Raw genomic sequence first — 15,884 nt, forward strand, 5'->3', positions numbered from 1 at the left:
CTCTCTCTCTCTCTCTCTCTCTCTCTCTCTCTCTCTCTCTCTCTCTCTCTCTCTCTCTCTCTCTCTCTCTCTCTCTCTCTCTCTCTCTCTCTCTCTCTCTCTCTCTCTCTCTCTCTCAGCATTAGCTACCTCCTTGCGCTGGGTCAGTGGCTTCACTGTAGGCCTGACCAAGGTTGTGCAGGTCTGGGTGTGTTGATCCCATTAGCAAACCTGAACTCATCCTCCATCATTCTTCACACTTTTAATGAGCACCTCCCACTGTCTGACCCCACAAATTCACAGACTGCTTTTGCTAAGCTTCTTTGGGTGCCCAATAAGCAGAGCCTGCCTCGTCTCTGAATGCTGCCCACAATGTGAGATTGATGAGTGCAGTGTTTGATGTTTTCTTCTGAACGCCCCCCCCACCCCACCCAATCATCAAGGGGTTTTGTGCATCAAGCAATGTCAGATTGCAGAATATCCAGTGGCAATATCAAGCTGTTAGAACACCAGTGTATCTCTTAGCTGGTTACATGGAAAGCAAAAACAGCCTCCTGTTGCTTTTGCCATGTGGAGTAATAAGGGAGTGGCAGGATGTGCGTACTTACAGCTGTATGTGTCTGCATCTGTGCAGTTTGTGTAAAGATATCTTGATAATTAACTTGCCTGCTCCCTCATTTGAATATTTTAGCTGTGAGGAATTGTACTGGTTTATTCGCTCGTGATGTTGTCGGGTTTGCAGATGGCGTGATGGTGGGAGGTTGTGAAAATGGCAGAGGGGCGTTGGGTAAAGAAACTACTGTGAGGCGTCTGCGCCAACGAGAGCCTTACTTGTTGTGTGTAGGTAATTAATTTCTGAAACATGACCCCATATATCCCAGGCAGCTCACGGTTTACCCTAGGTTTTGGGTCATAGCATCTACTAGCCTAGATATAAACTTGTTTTTGTCCAGAGAGGAAAGCAAAATCTAACTGCTTTTGAGAAGCAAAAACTCTTTTGTTTCCATAACCGTTTTAATACTTTTGAAATTCAGACTACATACTGTTATGGGACTGTGACAAATAACCATAAATAAATAAATAAGCAGTCTGATAATGAATGCATTTAAAACATTGAAAGATTTTTGTGTGGTTATTAATTAATTAATTCATTAATGAATTAATTGACTTATTATTGTGTAGGAAATTGTGCTAGATGCAGGCTCTCATAGCAGCTCACATTCCAGATTATAATGCAGCTCACTGCACAAAGCTATTATTAGGTATGATTTAGCGGGATGTTTAGCAGCTAGACACAGCATGGGGCCAGGGTTTACAATGTTAATCCTTGTGACCAGGACCTCTTTTGTCCTTGCGTCTGACCGTAGACATCAGTGTTTATTTGTGTTGGTGTAGGTTTCTGCCAATCACATGTGTGAGGCCTGTTTTGCTGTACATATCACACATATGACTGCCAGATAGCTTGTTCCTTGCTACAGAGCTGAAGTGTGTAGATAACGAGACAGATTTATTTCTGGTCATGTTTGGCATAGCTTCTTGTGTTTCGGGGAAAAAAAATATTTTATGGGATCCTGGGGTTATGTGCTTCAAGTTTATTAGTTTATGGCACATGATGCTGATGCTGTGCTCAAATCCAAGAGTGGGATTTTTATAACACACAGCATGTAGCAAACCTGTGCTTTAATAGATTGTTCTTAATTTATTGCAGTCTTTATAAAAGACGGTTGTGGACAGGATGCTTGGATCCAAATAATTCTGCACGTTGTGCGTTTTTAGAGAAACTGATCACAGAGTGAAGTAAATTCAGCTACTTTTATATTTACATCTGCTGCATTTAGCAGACACTCTATCCTGAATGAGATTCTTTGTTGCCCACTCAGATAAGTATCCTTAGCCGGTACACATAGGTTAGAAGGCAATATCTAGATTAGTGCTCATTTAAATGCCTTGCGGAGACTTGGGTCTTCAGTCTGCTGATGCTTGTCCTGATGCTTGTCTTACATGCATCTTGAAGGATGCTAGGTTATGAGGAACTGTAGATGACCACTTGAGGGGTGAGTTTTGACAATTGCCATCAACTATGGAGGCACAGGTTAATTTTTTGGCTTTTTTGGCAGGCGTCAGGGCGACAAGAGTGAGCCTAGGAAGGATGAAGGCAAGCCATGCTGCTGCATTCTGGATCTGTTGCAAGAGCCTGATGGCCTGCATCAAAACTCCAACCAGGAGAGAGCTGCAGATGTCAGCCAGGCATGTTGAAATGGAAGACTTGAGGGTCAGGAGTGGGGTTGGAAAGTAGTAGTCGAGTGTCATCGACATTGCAGAGGTAGGAGAAGCCATGAGAGGATATTACATCACACAGAGAGTGAGTGAAGAGAAAAAGGAAGACTACCCCAGCATGCCTTGTGGGACACTAGTGGATGAGTCCGCACAGAACACAATATGTTTCTCTCCATGTTACCTGATGCCTATTGCACAATACGTGATTCCATGCAGAGCTTGTGAGTGCAAAGTTGGAGAGAACGGACAGAAGGTGGACTGTGTTGAAGGCTGCACGGAGGTCAGGAAGAATTGGTAACGATTACAGTTTGGCTGAACTTTCTGCATGGAGTGCTGTCACTGATAGGAGGACAGTGTGCAGGTTTGGCGCTAGGCTGGTTGGGATCCTGGAGCTGATTCTAAGTGAAAAAGAGAGACAGTGGATCAACATTACTTTTCAAGAATTTTTGAGAAGAAACAAAGGAGTGATGCTTTTTGTGGTTGAGGGGTGCAGTCCTGGCAGTTTTGAATGCAGACTGTACACATGAACTGATAAGGAGTTTATTATGGAAATATGTGGATGGGATTTGGGTCCAGGCTCTGTCTAGCACCTCAAAGTGAACCACACCTATAATATAAGACCTATAATACAGTTCTCGGTGGCACCTCCAACGCTTATTTATGTGTTTTATTAATTATTATTGTAGTTTTCTTTTGTAAACAGACTTTAACATTCATTAGCATTTTTTTCAGTGTTATGTATTTATCCATTGTTATTGCAGTTATTTTTTTTGTAAACAGAAAAATGTGTGTTGTATATCTTGTTTCATTGCATTGTATTGTGACACTGGTGTTGTGGTATGTATCTATAATTTCGGGAAGGGTTTGTCCAAGTTCCAGTTTAGGTGTGAATGTTTTGTGGTGTATGAAATGTTTTTCTTTTGACTTGTTGGCATATTCTTAAGTTTCCAAATGATATTTTGTTCCTCATACTGATGGGAAGGGAAGAATTAGTTTTGGTGATAAATTTCTAATTGTATCTAATTATTGCGGAGGATGAAAGACTAGCCCACTGGGCCGCAAGCTACATATTTAATTATTAGTTTAATTGATTTTAGATTTTCCCTTCTTCGGTTTGTTGTGAGAGGTTGTGCTTGATGTATTTCTCTTGGTGCTACAATAAGTGTACAACAAAAGTGTTTCTTGTTAGAAACTGCACATGAATTTTCAGTAATCTGTCTAGAATATTTTGTCTCATAGATGAGAATTCAGACTGCTGGTGAAGCCTTTCCACTCATTTATAGCATAATGCACTGCAGCCATGTGTTAAATATTAATACTTATGTCATAAATCAAAACAACAGCTTTGACCACTTTTGTGTAAGTACTAGCTACACAGTGCATCATTTATGGTTTTCTGGACTATGTTATTGAAACGGCCAGACTGTCCTTTTTTAACATAAAAATGTTTGTGTGTGTGTGTGTGTGTGTGTGTGTGTGTGTGTGTGTGTGTGTTTCTTCATGACACTGTGAACTGAGAGACTTTCAGAAAGGCTTACCAAAAGTAATGAAACACATGTAGTTTAGTGCAAACATGCTTTCATTGCAGAATGTAATACTTTGAAGTTGTACTTGCAGGTCTGTGTTGTGGAATGCTCACTACTAGTCTCTTATAAGCAAGGTGAGACCGTCATCCTCTTCTATTTTTAATGCAGCAGTAGCTTTGCTGATTGAAGGCAGGTTTTGAATATGCCCTCAGGGTTTCATGTGCAAGTCTGGAAATGTGTGAAGTATGAAAGTGCTCCTCATGAATTCTGAAAATATTTCAGAAAAATAAGTAAGTAAATAAGACACAAGGTATATATTGCCACGGTACACGACCATGGTAATGACTAGAAATGGCTTATCAGTACTGATGGTATCCATATCCATATGTTATGCTAGTTGTTCCCAAGTCTGTTTTGATTGTGATCCTTCTTAGTCCCACAATGGGGAAATTTCACCTCCACATTTAACCCCTACGTGCACTGAAACACTACATACACACTAGTGAGCGCACACACACACACACACACACGCGCTAGGGAGCAGTGGGGACACTTGCCCGGACTGGTAGGCAGCCCCTATCCTAGCCCACCTCAGTTATGTCCTGTCAGCATGTACTGAGGATTGAACCGCCCCTTACTCAAGTTAAAAGAAACACTTGTCCACATGCTTTTGTCACTTTGCAGATTTAGTACTGTAATTCTTTTCCTACTGGTCTCTCTGCCAGTATCTTAAATAGACTGCAGTTTATTTAGAACGCTGCCCATTATTTCTTCAATAAAGTGCAAGATACTTATTACTTATAAGGCTGTGCATGGCCTGACACCTTCATATCTTACTCTGGTCCTCCTACAGCTCATACATCCTTTTGCATAAATTCAGCTCTTCTGACACTGGGCTGTTGGTTGTTCCCCAACTACTTTGTCTTGTTGGGATGTCAAGCGGTTTAATGCTACGGACCCTAAACTCTGGAACTCCTTGCCCCAGCACGTTCATGACTGCTCATCTGTTTCCTCTTTTAAGACTGACTCGAAAACTTATGACTTCACTCAGTATTACTCTTCTGCCTTGTTCTGCTCCCATTTCTGTCCTGTTCATCTTATTTGTTTGTATTGTTTATGCCTCTGTCTTTATTGTGCTTTTCCTGTGAAAATAATAACCTTTTTTTTTTTTGGTTACTATTGAACATTAGGGGTGTAACGAATATTTGACTTAGTAGTCAATTAGTTGGTGACGCACTCACTAGGAACGTTTTCATCAACAGCACGATGGCTGCCTCAAGAACAAAATCCTCAAATGTGTGGAGCTGAACTCTGAAAAAAGACTGTCATTTATGGTGTTTGTAAAGCCAAGCTAAGCTGGCACAGGAGCACATCCTCCATGCTGGAGCATCTGAAGAGGAAACTTGACAGATAAAGAAGATTCATCTCAGTAAGATACGCCACGTCCCAAACCGCACACTAGAAAGTGTGTAAAAATAGCGCATATACCATTAGAAGTACACAGAGGTGGACGAAGTACACAAATCATGTATAAAGTAGAGATACCCAAGGTAAAATATTACTCCAGTACAAGTAGAGGTCCTTACTCTAGACCTCAACTTGACTAAAAGTACAAAAGTATTTGCCTTCAAATGTGCTCAATTATTGAAAGTAAAAGTACTAAAAGATTAATTATGGCTAATTGGTAATTATGTTCTGTTATTTTTATAACAAGACTCGCTTCTCGAACTCGTTTTAGGTGAAAATCCTCCAGTGTCTCTCTTGGTAAACAGTCTTTTAATAGAATGTCATTAATTAGTGACGCTGACATCTATTAAAATGATCATAAGCACAAAACACTGAAGGCAAACAGTTTCCATCAGGGAGAACCGACTGGCTCTGACATCACTTTACAAGCAAGCAAAGTTTCAGTTTAAGATTTATTTACAACTTCGTTCCAAGTTTAAGTTTAATAAAAACTGGCTTTAAACTCAGGAGCACAAATGAGTTTCCTTTACTATGTTGATCTGTAGGCCTCTGTTCATAAACATAAAATTACCAAAACTAATAAATAAAATGAAAGTGTTTGTATGGATTTAAAAAAAAAAGAGACATGCCAGTCTCAACTGCACATGTGTACATATTTCTATATTGTGGTCTATTTACACAAAGTTCGGTTAAATCCATCATTTAGGTAGATCATGTGCTCCCAAAATTGTACGCTGCTGTGCTGACGTTGAACCGTGTGCTGCACTGGGTTGGTATGACCAACAGGTCAAAACAAGCTCAGAACAAAGTGACCGCTGTGCCCTGATTGATTTGTGCTTCTTTTGTTTTGACATGTTATGTTTTTATACACACAAACCAAAAGGAATGACAAGATATTAGACTTTGAAATGTAGTGGAGTGAAAGTAAAAAGTCTTGCTGCTACTTTGCACATCTTTGGTTGGAAAATTGTATAGGAGTTTTTTTTTTTTTTTTTGGTCTTTTGTATTAGCAGGAATGTTAATTAAAACTGTGAATTCTTGAATGTAATTCATCTTTGTTGTCTTCATTGTTAGTTAGCAAATGCATAAAACAAAATTTAAAAGCTAATCTCTACGTAAGTTATTTGGTAATGTAGTGATTCATAATCCAAATAATCGATTATTCGCTTCAGCAATCGATTGATTATTCGACTATCGAATTGGTCGTTTGTTGCAGCCCTATTGTACATGACTTGTGGTGTTGATCTCTTTTACATCCTCACTCTACTTTTTGTTTTCTTTAATATTCTAAAGTTTCATAGTTGGCTGCTTTGCTGGCTTGTTTTGTTACTCTGTGAGGTGACCTTTAGCTTTGTTTAGATGCTATGTAAAGAAAAGTTGTTGTTGTTGTTGCTGTTGTTGTTGTTGCTGTTGTTGTTGTTGCTGTTGTTATTATCTTCAAAAATACAGAATCAAACACTGGAGGTGGAGGAAAAAAGAATACTTTGCGAGTAAGGCGTTATTTCAGTGTAATTTGTCACAATCTTAATGAGACATTTCAGCATAATCAGTCAAAATCTTGAGAAATGATTAGATTAAGTGACCCTTATTAGTCTCACTATGGGGAAAATTTCACCTCTGCATTTAAACCCAATCCATGCAGTGAAACACTACATACACACTAGTGAACACACACTAGGTGGCTTGCCTGGAGCAGTGGCAGCCATGTCCGCAGTGCCCGGGGAGCAGTAGGGGGTTAGGTGCCTTGCTCAAGGACATCTCAGTCATGGCGCCTAACCCCCAACTGCTCCCTAGTTGCTGTGGAAAGGGCTGCCCACCTCTCCGGGCAAGCGTGCTCACTGCCCCCTAGAGTGTGAGTGTGTGAGTTCACTAGTATGTATGTAGCGTTTCACTGCACGGATGAGTTAAAATGCGGAGGTGAATTTTCCCCAAGAAAATACACAAAACATTCAACATAATCAGCAGAATTAAAGACTCCGAGCTTTAGACTCTCTGAGTGTTTGGCCATGAATCGCAGCCGATTCTCAGATGCATTGATGTTAAAGAACTGAGTCAACTCCTCCTTACTGGCTTACAAATAATAAAAAAATAAAAATAAATAAAAACTCCTGTGTTGTAGCATGCCTGGTCCTGCTCAGATATCACAGCAAACTGCTCAGTGGATGCTCAGAGCTCTTTAATTTGACTAATAAACTAGGGATTCGTTTTTAGGGAATGATGAATGTAGCGTTCCTCGAACATGAACATGTTTTTCTGCAGTTAGATTTGTCTTCTTTAGAAAATGAAACGCATCCCTTCTCTTGCCACACGGTGCAACACTGATTGAGTTAGGTTTTTTGGCCTTTTGGCCTGTTTGCTTTTAATGAAGGGCATTTCTGCCATGCAGCCTTGCTGATTGATCACCAGCTCCACGTTGAACCACGTCAATTTGTTATGACTCTATTAATGAAGTAAGACTGATGCAGACGATACATGGCTGGTAACCATGTGGCCCGTTTTTGACAGTTGTGTTTACTGCTATTTGAATTAATAGCGTGTGTAAATGTTTTGAGGGAGGTGGAGAAAATGTAGATTTGCAGTTTGACTGATTATAATGCGTGCCATCTGGAATGGGCTTGATATGCATTGTGACTATGAAATAAAGCAGTCCTCCCAAGCTAATGGAGCAGCAGCAAGAGCTTGAAGCTAGGTTAGAGGCTGACCGTGTGAGGGCTTGTGTATTTCATGTATTGTTATGAGCCTTTGTAAACAACATAAGTAAAACCATTTTGAGCATTTTTAACACCGCACCTCACAAATCCTACCCACGATCCAAAGCAACAGATGGGCCTAATTTGGTCGGCAAACCAAAGTCCAGACACTCCTTCTGCAGATTTCAGCATTCATGTCAAAAAGGAACATTGCTCATTTGTTTCTGGCTATAAAAGCTGTTTCTTTGACACAGTTTTTATTTAATTTTATTTTTTATATACATACATACAGTACTGTACTAAAGTTTTAGGCATCTAAGCAAATATTTAACAGTTTAACTCAGCAGTGAGTTTATCACAATATACATTAGAAAAAGGTCATATTCATACTTGAAGTAAACATAAAAACAATAAAAAGTAATTGGAATTCAAACACTGAGCCCAGAAAGTTCGTTGACAGGTTGCCATTTTTGTTCTTACTTATGGATTTTATGCTAATTAAAAGCGGAGCTATTGACTGATATCTGTAACTCTGTGCTGCAGTAGCATTAGGAAGCTGGATGTCGCCTAACCTTTCCCGGTCAATATATTCATGCACAGATGGAAACCGTTGGATGTGCTGGCACTGTTCAACTCCCACATCAATTCCACATCCATTAAATAACACAGTGAAAGTGCAGAGAGACACATCTCCGTTGTTTGTCTGAACGAGTTTGTGCGCGTGTTTGAGGGGTGACGTATCTCAGCAGTGACACTTCATCAAGTGTGCAAGTTCCTGTTTAGAGAGAAGACATAACAGTTACAGAGTAAGAAGTTTTGTGTTGGATGGTTGTGGGAATCTTTAATGAGATTCTGCTATTCTAACATCAGCGGGTTTCGTTTACCTTGCGTCCTAGTTCACTGTTCAGCTGTGTTTTTTCCCTTGTTGCGCTGATTTTGACATTCATTTTTGTCCTCCCTTTATTCTTTTAATTAAGATTGATTTTATGGAACTAGAACAAGATTACAGTTTACCTTTTCCCTGAATTGGCAGTGATTCTTGATAATTGGAAAGTTCCATCATAACACATTTAATATAATACATAATAGAAAGCGTCTGATGGACAGTTGTCACATTGTGTTGAAATATTTTGGAATCTTTTAAAGATTGTCTGCAATATAGTCAGTTAAAGGTAGACCTTTTTTGGATAAAAGCTGCACCTAGTAAGAAAAAAAAGCCAGTGTATGCTGTTAATCACATTATAAAGTAAATAAATTTGATGATTCAAATAATCAAATAAACGCCACTTTAATAACCATTTACTGTTTATAACAACCCATGCAAGTCTGTGGTGTTTGCTTTCCACATTAGACTCATCAAAGATGGATATTTAGCATACCCTATGAGACTTGGGCAGTTTGAGGCCATACTATGTGTTTTAATTCCGGGTGCAGTCTTAGTAAGTGTCCTACTGCTTCGGATTGCTAGCTAGCATGGTTCAGTTACTTTTATTACAGAGAAATGAGAACGTGCTGGCTAGCTAGCTATCCGGAGCTGTAAGAATTCTTAGGCTGCTCACTGCTGTTCAGACATCCAGCAACTGCTGTGTTCAGGTTTGCCAGAATGACAAGAACTCTGAGTTTAGCATCATTTTTGAAACTACTGCTGCTACTGCTACTGCTACTTCTACTTCTACTTCTACTTCTTCTACTACTACTACTACTACTACTACTACTACTACTACTACTACTACTAGTAGTAGTAGTGGTAGTAGTGGTGGTAGTAGTAGTAGTAGTAGTGGTGCTACTACTACTACTACTGTTAATACTTCTGCTACTACTTCTACTATTACTGCTACTACTACTAATACTACTACCACTTCTGATACTGCTACTACTATTAATAATACTTCTGCTACTGCTACTACTACTTCGGCTGCTACTACTACCACTTCTGATACTACTACTACTACTACTACTACTACTACTACTACTACTACTACTACTAATACTTTTACTATTGCTACTTCTACTGCTACTTCTACTACTTCTACTACTACTGCTGCTACTATTATTAATAATATTACTAATAACAAGTTTCTTCCCTCATTCTGTTATTAAACTGAAATATGCATAACAGAAAAATCTCACATGTCAAGTTATATGTCTCGTTGGAGTCTTTTTAGCTGATTGAGTTGTAATTCAGTATTCTCTAAAGCCAGGCCTACACTGTGTGAGCTTAAAAATGATCACTTAGTACTGAGCAAAAACACAGAGAAACTGTACTAGGGCAGCTTTGCTAACTTTTGCACATTGCACTGAGGCTAAAACCAGGCAATGATGTGCATGAGTAGAAGAGTATGCTCTCTCTGTAGCCTATTTTACAGAGACCGTTTTAAAAAAATCATTGTTATTAATGTTAGATCAGCCTGTAGTGTGTGTCATTTGCAATTGACAGGGAAATTCACTAATGTTAACTAATTTGTGCAGTGATAGTTAAGCTTCAGTGATTTTATGGTTAGGAGCAGAAAAAACAGAACAACCTCTAAGGCTTTGCGCTGAATCTCTTCAAAGGTGCAAAAATCCTGCTGTCTTCCACAGCCTGCTGCTGTTAACTTGCTCATAACTTACACCTTAACATTTCCGAGTTGTGCTTGTACCTGTAAAATTCGGTTCCACGTGAAGTTCATCAGCCTTTGCCTATACCATGTATTCCCTGTACGACTGCATGCACTGAGCCGTAATGTCTGAGCCTTGGCGGTTGAGGACGATTACACATATCATTACACCTTTAGTATCTCTGCATTTTTATGAGTACAAGTAAACAAATGAGTATTTGGCTGATACACAACACCAGTATTGGTATCGATGCATCCCTGTTTAGATATTTTTTTTATTGCATTCAGTCGTTCTATTGCTTGTTGATGTTCCAGTGAAATATTGTGCTCTCCCTCTCTGAATCACCCTCTTGCTTTCTCACCCTGGACCCCGTAACTACTCGAGTAAACAAAAAACTACTTGTTGGATCTGATTAACATTAATGGAACGGTTTGGACAAGTTGTACTGCAGCCATTTTGAATTCATCCAGCGAACGTATCCCCTGGTTGATGTGGAGCTGTTTGTTACCGCCATACACACATCCTTGCCAAGGCCCGCTGAGAAATCATTGGTTAACCTGCTGCAGGATTTCTCATGTTTGCTGTAGTGTTCTGGCATTAAGCAGCACTGCAGACTTGTGTAATACCTGCACCCTGAGCTGAAGTGCTTGTAAATGAGGCACAGAAATCCCAGCTGCTTCCCTTTTTTTTTTTTTTTTTCCTTCAGTGCTTTAAATATAGAGGTACCTTATACATAAGGCTTATCTATTCATACCCTTGCCTATATGCTATGTCCCACGTGAAGTGACTGACCACTCTTTCATTTCATCATTTCATTCTACTTCTCTTTGACCCACGTCGAGAGACAGAGATTACCTCTCTGAGGTGTGTTCTGTGTTTAGCACAATGTTTAGAAAATCTACATTTACAGCTTGTTTTATAGCAGACGTGATGAGTCAATGTTCTAATCAAATCCACTCTCTCTCCTCCCTTGTAGCCCTTAAACATCCGAACCCTTACTGATGATGTGGTAAGATTTATTCAGTTTTGTTCTGGTTCTTTAAGTTAACAAGTTCTTTTCTTGCTTTTTTCTTTTCAAGTATTAACTGTTGCTGCATGTCTTATTGTTCGCCTGCTAGCCAAACACAGAACCTGCTTACTAACTTCTGAATTTTTCGTTGGGATACTGTTGCATGATAACCTGGTTAATGGGCATTTGCTTAAGCAGTGAGACAATTTTCAAAATATTCTGCTTTACACATATTTTGAATAGTTGACATTAGTTGGCAATAGTTTGAGCTGCTATCCTCATTTAACTGCGTTTTGTTTTTTTTGTTTTTGTTGTTGTTTTTTTTTTTTTTTTTTTTTTTTTTTTTTTTTTTTTCCTGATAGGTCCCATATTGTTACTCATTAATGTCATTTTTGTTATCTTCTATGTGTTGAACTGTAGTTGAGTCTTTTTCAGGTGTGTCTTTTTCTAAATAACATAATATAATACTAAATAAACCATGACTGTGAAATTAGAAAATTTGTGGGCCTGTAGATTTAATAGTTCCACATCTTTACATATGATATCCAACTCATTTACAGTTAAAAGAGCAAGAGCATTTTTCACAATATGTGATCTAATAACGCATGTTTTGTGAATTGCACTTAAAGCTGCGTGTAAATGAAACCTTATGGTATTATCTTCAGTTTAAGGTCACGGTGAGTGTAACAGATGGCATTAGACCCACTTTGGGTGGGCTCCATGAACATCTGTATTTACACTGAATTAGAACATTATGTATTTCATATGTTAATTCAATACGTTAATTTCTACACAGCCATCAGTTTGTATAACAAATAATTGAGCATAGAATTTAAATGATTTAGGTCTTTGGTTTTTTTTTTTTTTTGATTAACAGTCTTAATCCTCCTTTCTCAAAATGTGGTTTTATTGAAAGTAATTATTTCTTGATGATTGACTTTTTCTTAAATAAAGTTACTTCAAATAGTTTTTTTTGTTTTAAATGTGAGTTTAGGCTAATTTACCAAAAGATTTTAATTACTTGGATATAAACAGTATCATTTAAGGTCTCGTTCATTTTTTTTTTTGAGGGAAGGTGTTCCATCTACAGTATGACATTATCTGTTGTACAAGCACTGTTTAAAAAAAATAAAGCACTGCTTTGCTGCCACAGAATGTTTGGAAGGTATAACTCATGAAATGGCGCTTTTGAAGTTATGAAGCAGGTACTTTGCATAACTCCAGCGATTTGATGAAAATCTGGTTGACACTTGTGAGTCATAATTCTTTTTACATTACCGATATTCTTACCTCTCTATATCCCTTAGAATAATACGGGCTGCTTTTTGTTGCAGTGTGTTTAAGACCGATGTATATAAATGAGCTCTGCTCTGACTCTTTGGCCTGTATTGCATATCATTTGAAAGGCAGATCAGATAGAAACAGAAAAATTGTTACATGAATAGAGGGGACTAAACTGCTGTAAGAGTGTGACATCACAAAAAACAATTATTTCAAGCACTAATATAAGGATCGCCTACACATTAAAAGAAAATATGCTACTAGAACTTGGATTACAAGACATATATGGTTAGTGCATCTCAAAGCTGCAGCTGGCACATTTTCTGACATTTAAATTGTCCTTCTAAATTGTCAGTTTTGATGGATGCAATCTATCGTCCATTCACAAAACTATCAGCGAATGGCTCAAGTTAGCTTTGTGTAACATTTGGCAATTGTTTTTTGATTGGTGATCTAACATTGAGTGAGTGGTGGACTCAAAATTGTAGTCTGTGCTCACAGATACAGACATCACTCGTTACTAAATAAATGTGTAAAGTATTCAGTATGAAGTGTCTATTCAGCCTCAAGCTAATAAGGAACACACACTGAATTATAAACAGGAGTGCAACATGGCAGAACCATAGAGAGAACTTGAGTGCTTTAAGTGTATGGCTTGAAAAAAGCAACTTGTGGTTATTGTAACCCTTATTAAACTGAAGTCTCTGCCCGAGGGAAGCTAGTTTTTATTAGTCCCCCTTAGAAATTTAGAAACAACAATAAATATTGTTAATTAATTAACAATTATTGTTAATTAACAATTATTGTTAATATTTTACTTATTATTTTTATTATTATAACAGAAAGGTGCAGCAAATATAAACAAAAAAGAAAAAAAATTGGACAAAGTAAAAAAAAAAAAAGAAAATAGACAGTCACAAACATAATTCTGTGTTTTACATTTAGGTATGTTGTATGTTGAGGTGGTTTCAAATTGAAAGCCCTTGATGATAAAGGGACATACTAATGAAAGCTGTGTGGAAGTTGTTAGAAGAGAGTAAAGATGAACATGAAAGTTGTATTGAAATTTTTTTCCAAAGGCAGTCAGGAAGATTGTGTTTAAAAGAATAAAATAAATGGATATATTTGAAAATGGTTAATTTTTTACACATCGAGTATTTGAAGGTTCTAGAAAAGTGCTGTGTACACGACAACCAGGCAGTATGGCACCATGTTCAGCATTCAAGCCTCAAGCATCAAAGGGGATAAGCTGGAGTTTTTGGCAAAAAAAACGTCTAGACCTAAGTTGCTATAAAAGGATTGCAATTAATATTGCAATTTGTCAAATAATCACATGTAGATATTTTCTCCAAATGGTTCAGCACTAAATTATACCACTGGCCTCTTTGTACTTGAACCTTTTTCAACTGGCATAGGAGGTATTTCCACTGCTGGAGTGCACTTCCACTGCTGAGTAAATTTGTGGTCATCAACCCTCCTTCCTGTATATTTCACCTCCAACCCCAATCTAACACACCTGTTGCATCTAATGAAGATATTCTGAAGACAACAATCAGGTGGATCAGATAGTCCATTAGGGTTGGACCTTAACTCTGCAGGAAGATGGATCCTCAGGTATCACTGCGGTAGATGTTGATATCCCATTCCAGGTCTCTGGAAATTGTGGTTCTGTAGAGCTTGACAGCATGGTCATCTCTAAGGTATGAGACTATTACTAGAGTTTACACTCAGTGACACTGTCACTGGGGCAGTACCCTTTTTGTCACTGTGGTGGTACTCTCAGGGGTACATTCCAGTACCTTTATTCAAACAAAAAAACATATTTAAGGTATACAATTGACCTTAAAACCGCTGTTGCACCTTTGAGGGTACACTTACATTGTTTGTATCTTGATGAATGAATCCTGTACCTGTACCGGCATGGTACCTTTACTTCTAACGGTGTATAATATACAATAATAATCACATTGTGTCATGTTTTAATAAATCTTAAAAATATGTAGGATTACCATTTTTCATAGTGGAAGGAAGTAGCTTAGTCTCCCTGTCATGCGCCCATATAAGGCATATTTCTATGGCTATAATTTAGACAGTGGATAGTAATGGTGCTGATGATAATTTCATACATATAGTTCTGTAGAATTGCCACAGTCTCACCTGCTTCTTCCTTCTCGTAAGAAAGTTGATTATCGGCTGGCAGGTGGAGATAGATGTGTTGAGTCGGGAGAGTTTCTTGTGGAGCAGTTGCAGGATTATAGTTTTTAACTTTGAAAATAAGGTTCTTGTGCAGGACCTTGGGAAATCGAGGTGCTAAAGGTTAAAGGATAAGGTGCAAATCCCATGCTGATGACCTCATCAACAGACTATTGGGAGTAATGCAAACTGCAGAGGTTCTAGCCAAGGCAAGGTAATATCAGTCTAGCTATCAAAACAATCTAGTGACACAGAATTACAGCGGCTCCAGAAGGCTATTAGTATTTAAGAATAATTAGTAGTTAAATTTTTATTATTATTTTTATGTTTATTAAGATAAAACTTGATTTAAACAGAGTGCTGTTTAATTTACTGATCTGTTCATTAGAGAATATATTGTGTATATGATGTTTAAGTGAAATTCACTTAACTTTCCCAGCTGATACAAGAATCGGCATTATTAGGAATTCCTAATTTGCTAAAACAAATTTGTAAGAGAACGTTAGTGGCGTTGTAGTTTATGTCCAAGTGTAGATTATGAGTGAGATATACTCCAGTGAGTGTTCTGTCGTTCTCCTCTTTTCATAGAAACAGGTTAGAGCTTGTGATGGATTGAAAGTGCTATATGAAACAAATTTAAAGAGAAAGACTGAATGTAGAGAGCTAAAATCCAAAAAAAGTATTGGAAGTGACTTGACAATCTATCAGGATAAGGGCCAAATCAAGTCAGTATTGAAATAAATTCAGAGACTAGAAAGGCTTTATAATAAGCAAATATGAGTGACCACTATTTTTTTTTTTACCTGGAACCATTCTACAAGTGGGAAAATGTAACAGAGACCAAATTAAGTGGGGACTGCTGTT

The 15,884-nt window shown here is 38.0% G+C and overlaps 1 protein-coding gene across 4 annotated transcripts in view; it reads left to right on the forward strand.

Annotated features, from left to right (window-relative positions):
* The window catches only part of diaph3 (diaphanous-related formin 3), a 468,447-nt gene that overhangs the window by 20,980 nt on the left and 431,583 nt on the right, over positions 1-15,884 (forward strand). For 3 of the 4 annotated variants that reach the window (XM_017699480.2, XM_017699484.2, XM_017699482.2), the window contains exon 2: positions 11,514-11,546. The exons of the other annotated variant lie outside the window; for it this stretch is intronic. In XM_017699480.2, the coding sequence (XP_017554969.1) occupies positions 11,514-11,546 (33 nt within the window). The remainder of the gene's footprint in view (positions 1-11,513; positions 11,547-15,884) is intronic. 4 annotated transcript variants of the gene reach the window in all.

Source organism: Pygocentrus nattereri, chromosome 15 (assembly GCF_015220715.1).
Source record: "Pygocentrus nattereri isolate fPygNat1 chromosome 15, fPygNat1.pri, whole genome shotgun sequence".
Lineage (NCBI taxonomy): Eukaryota > Metazoa > Chordata > Actinopteri > Characiformes > Serrasalmidae > Pygocentrus > Pygocentrus nattereri.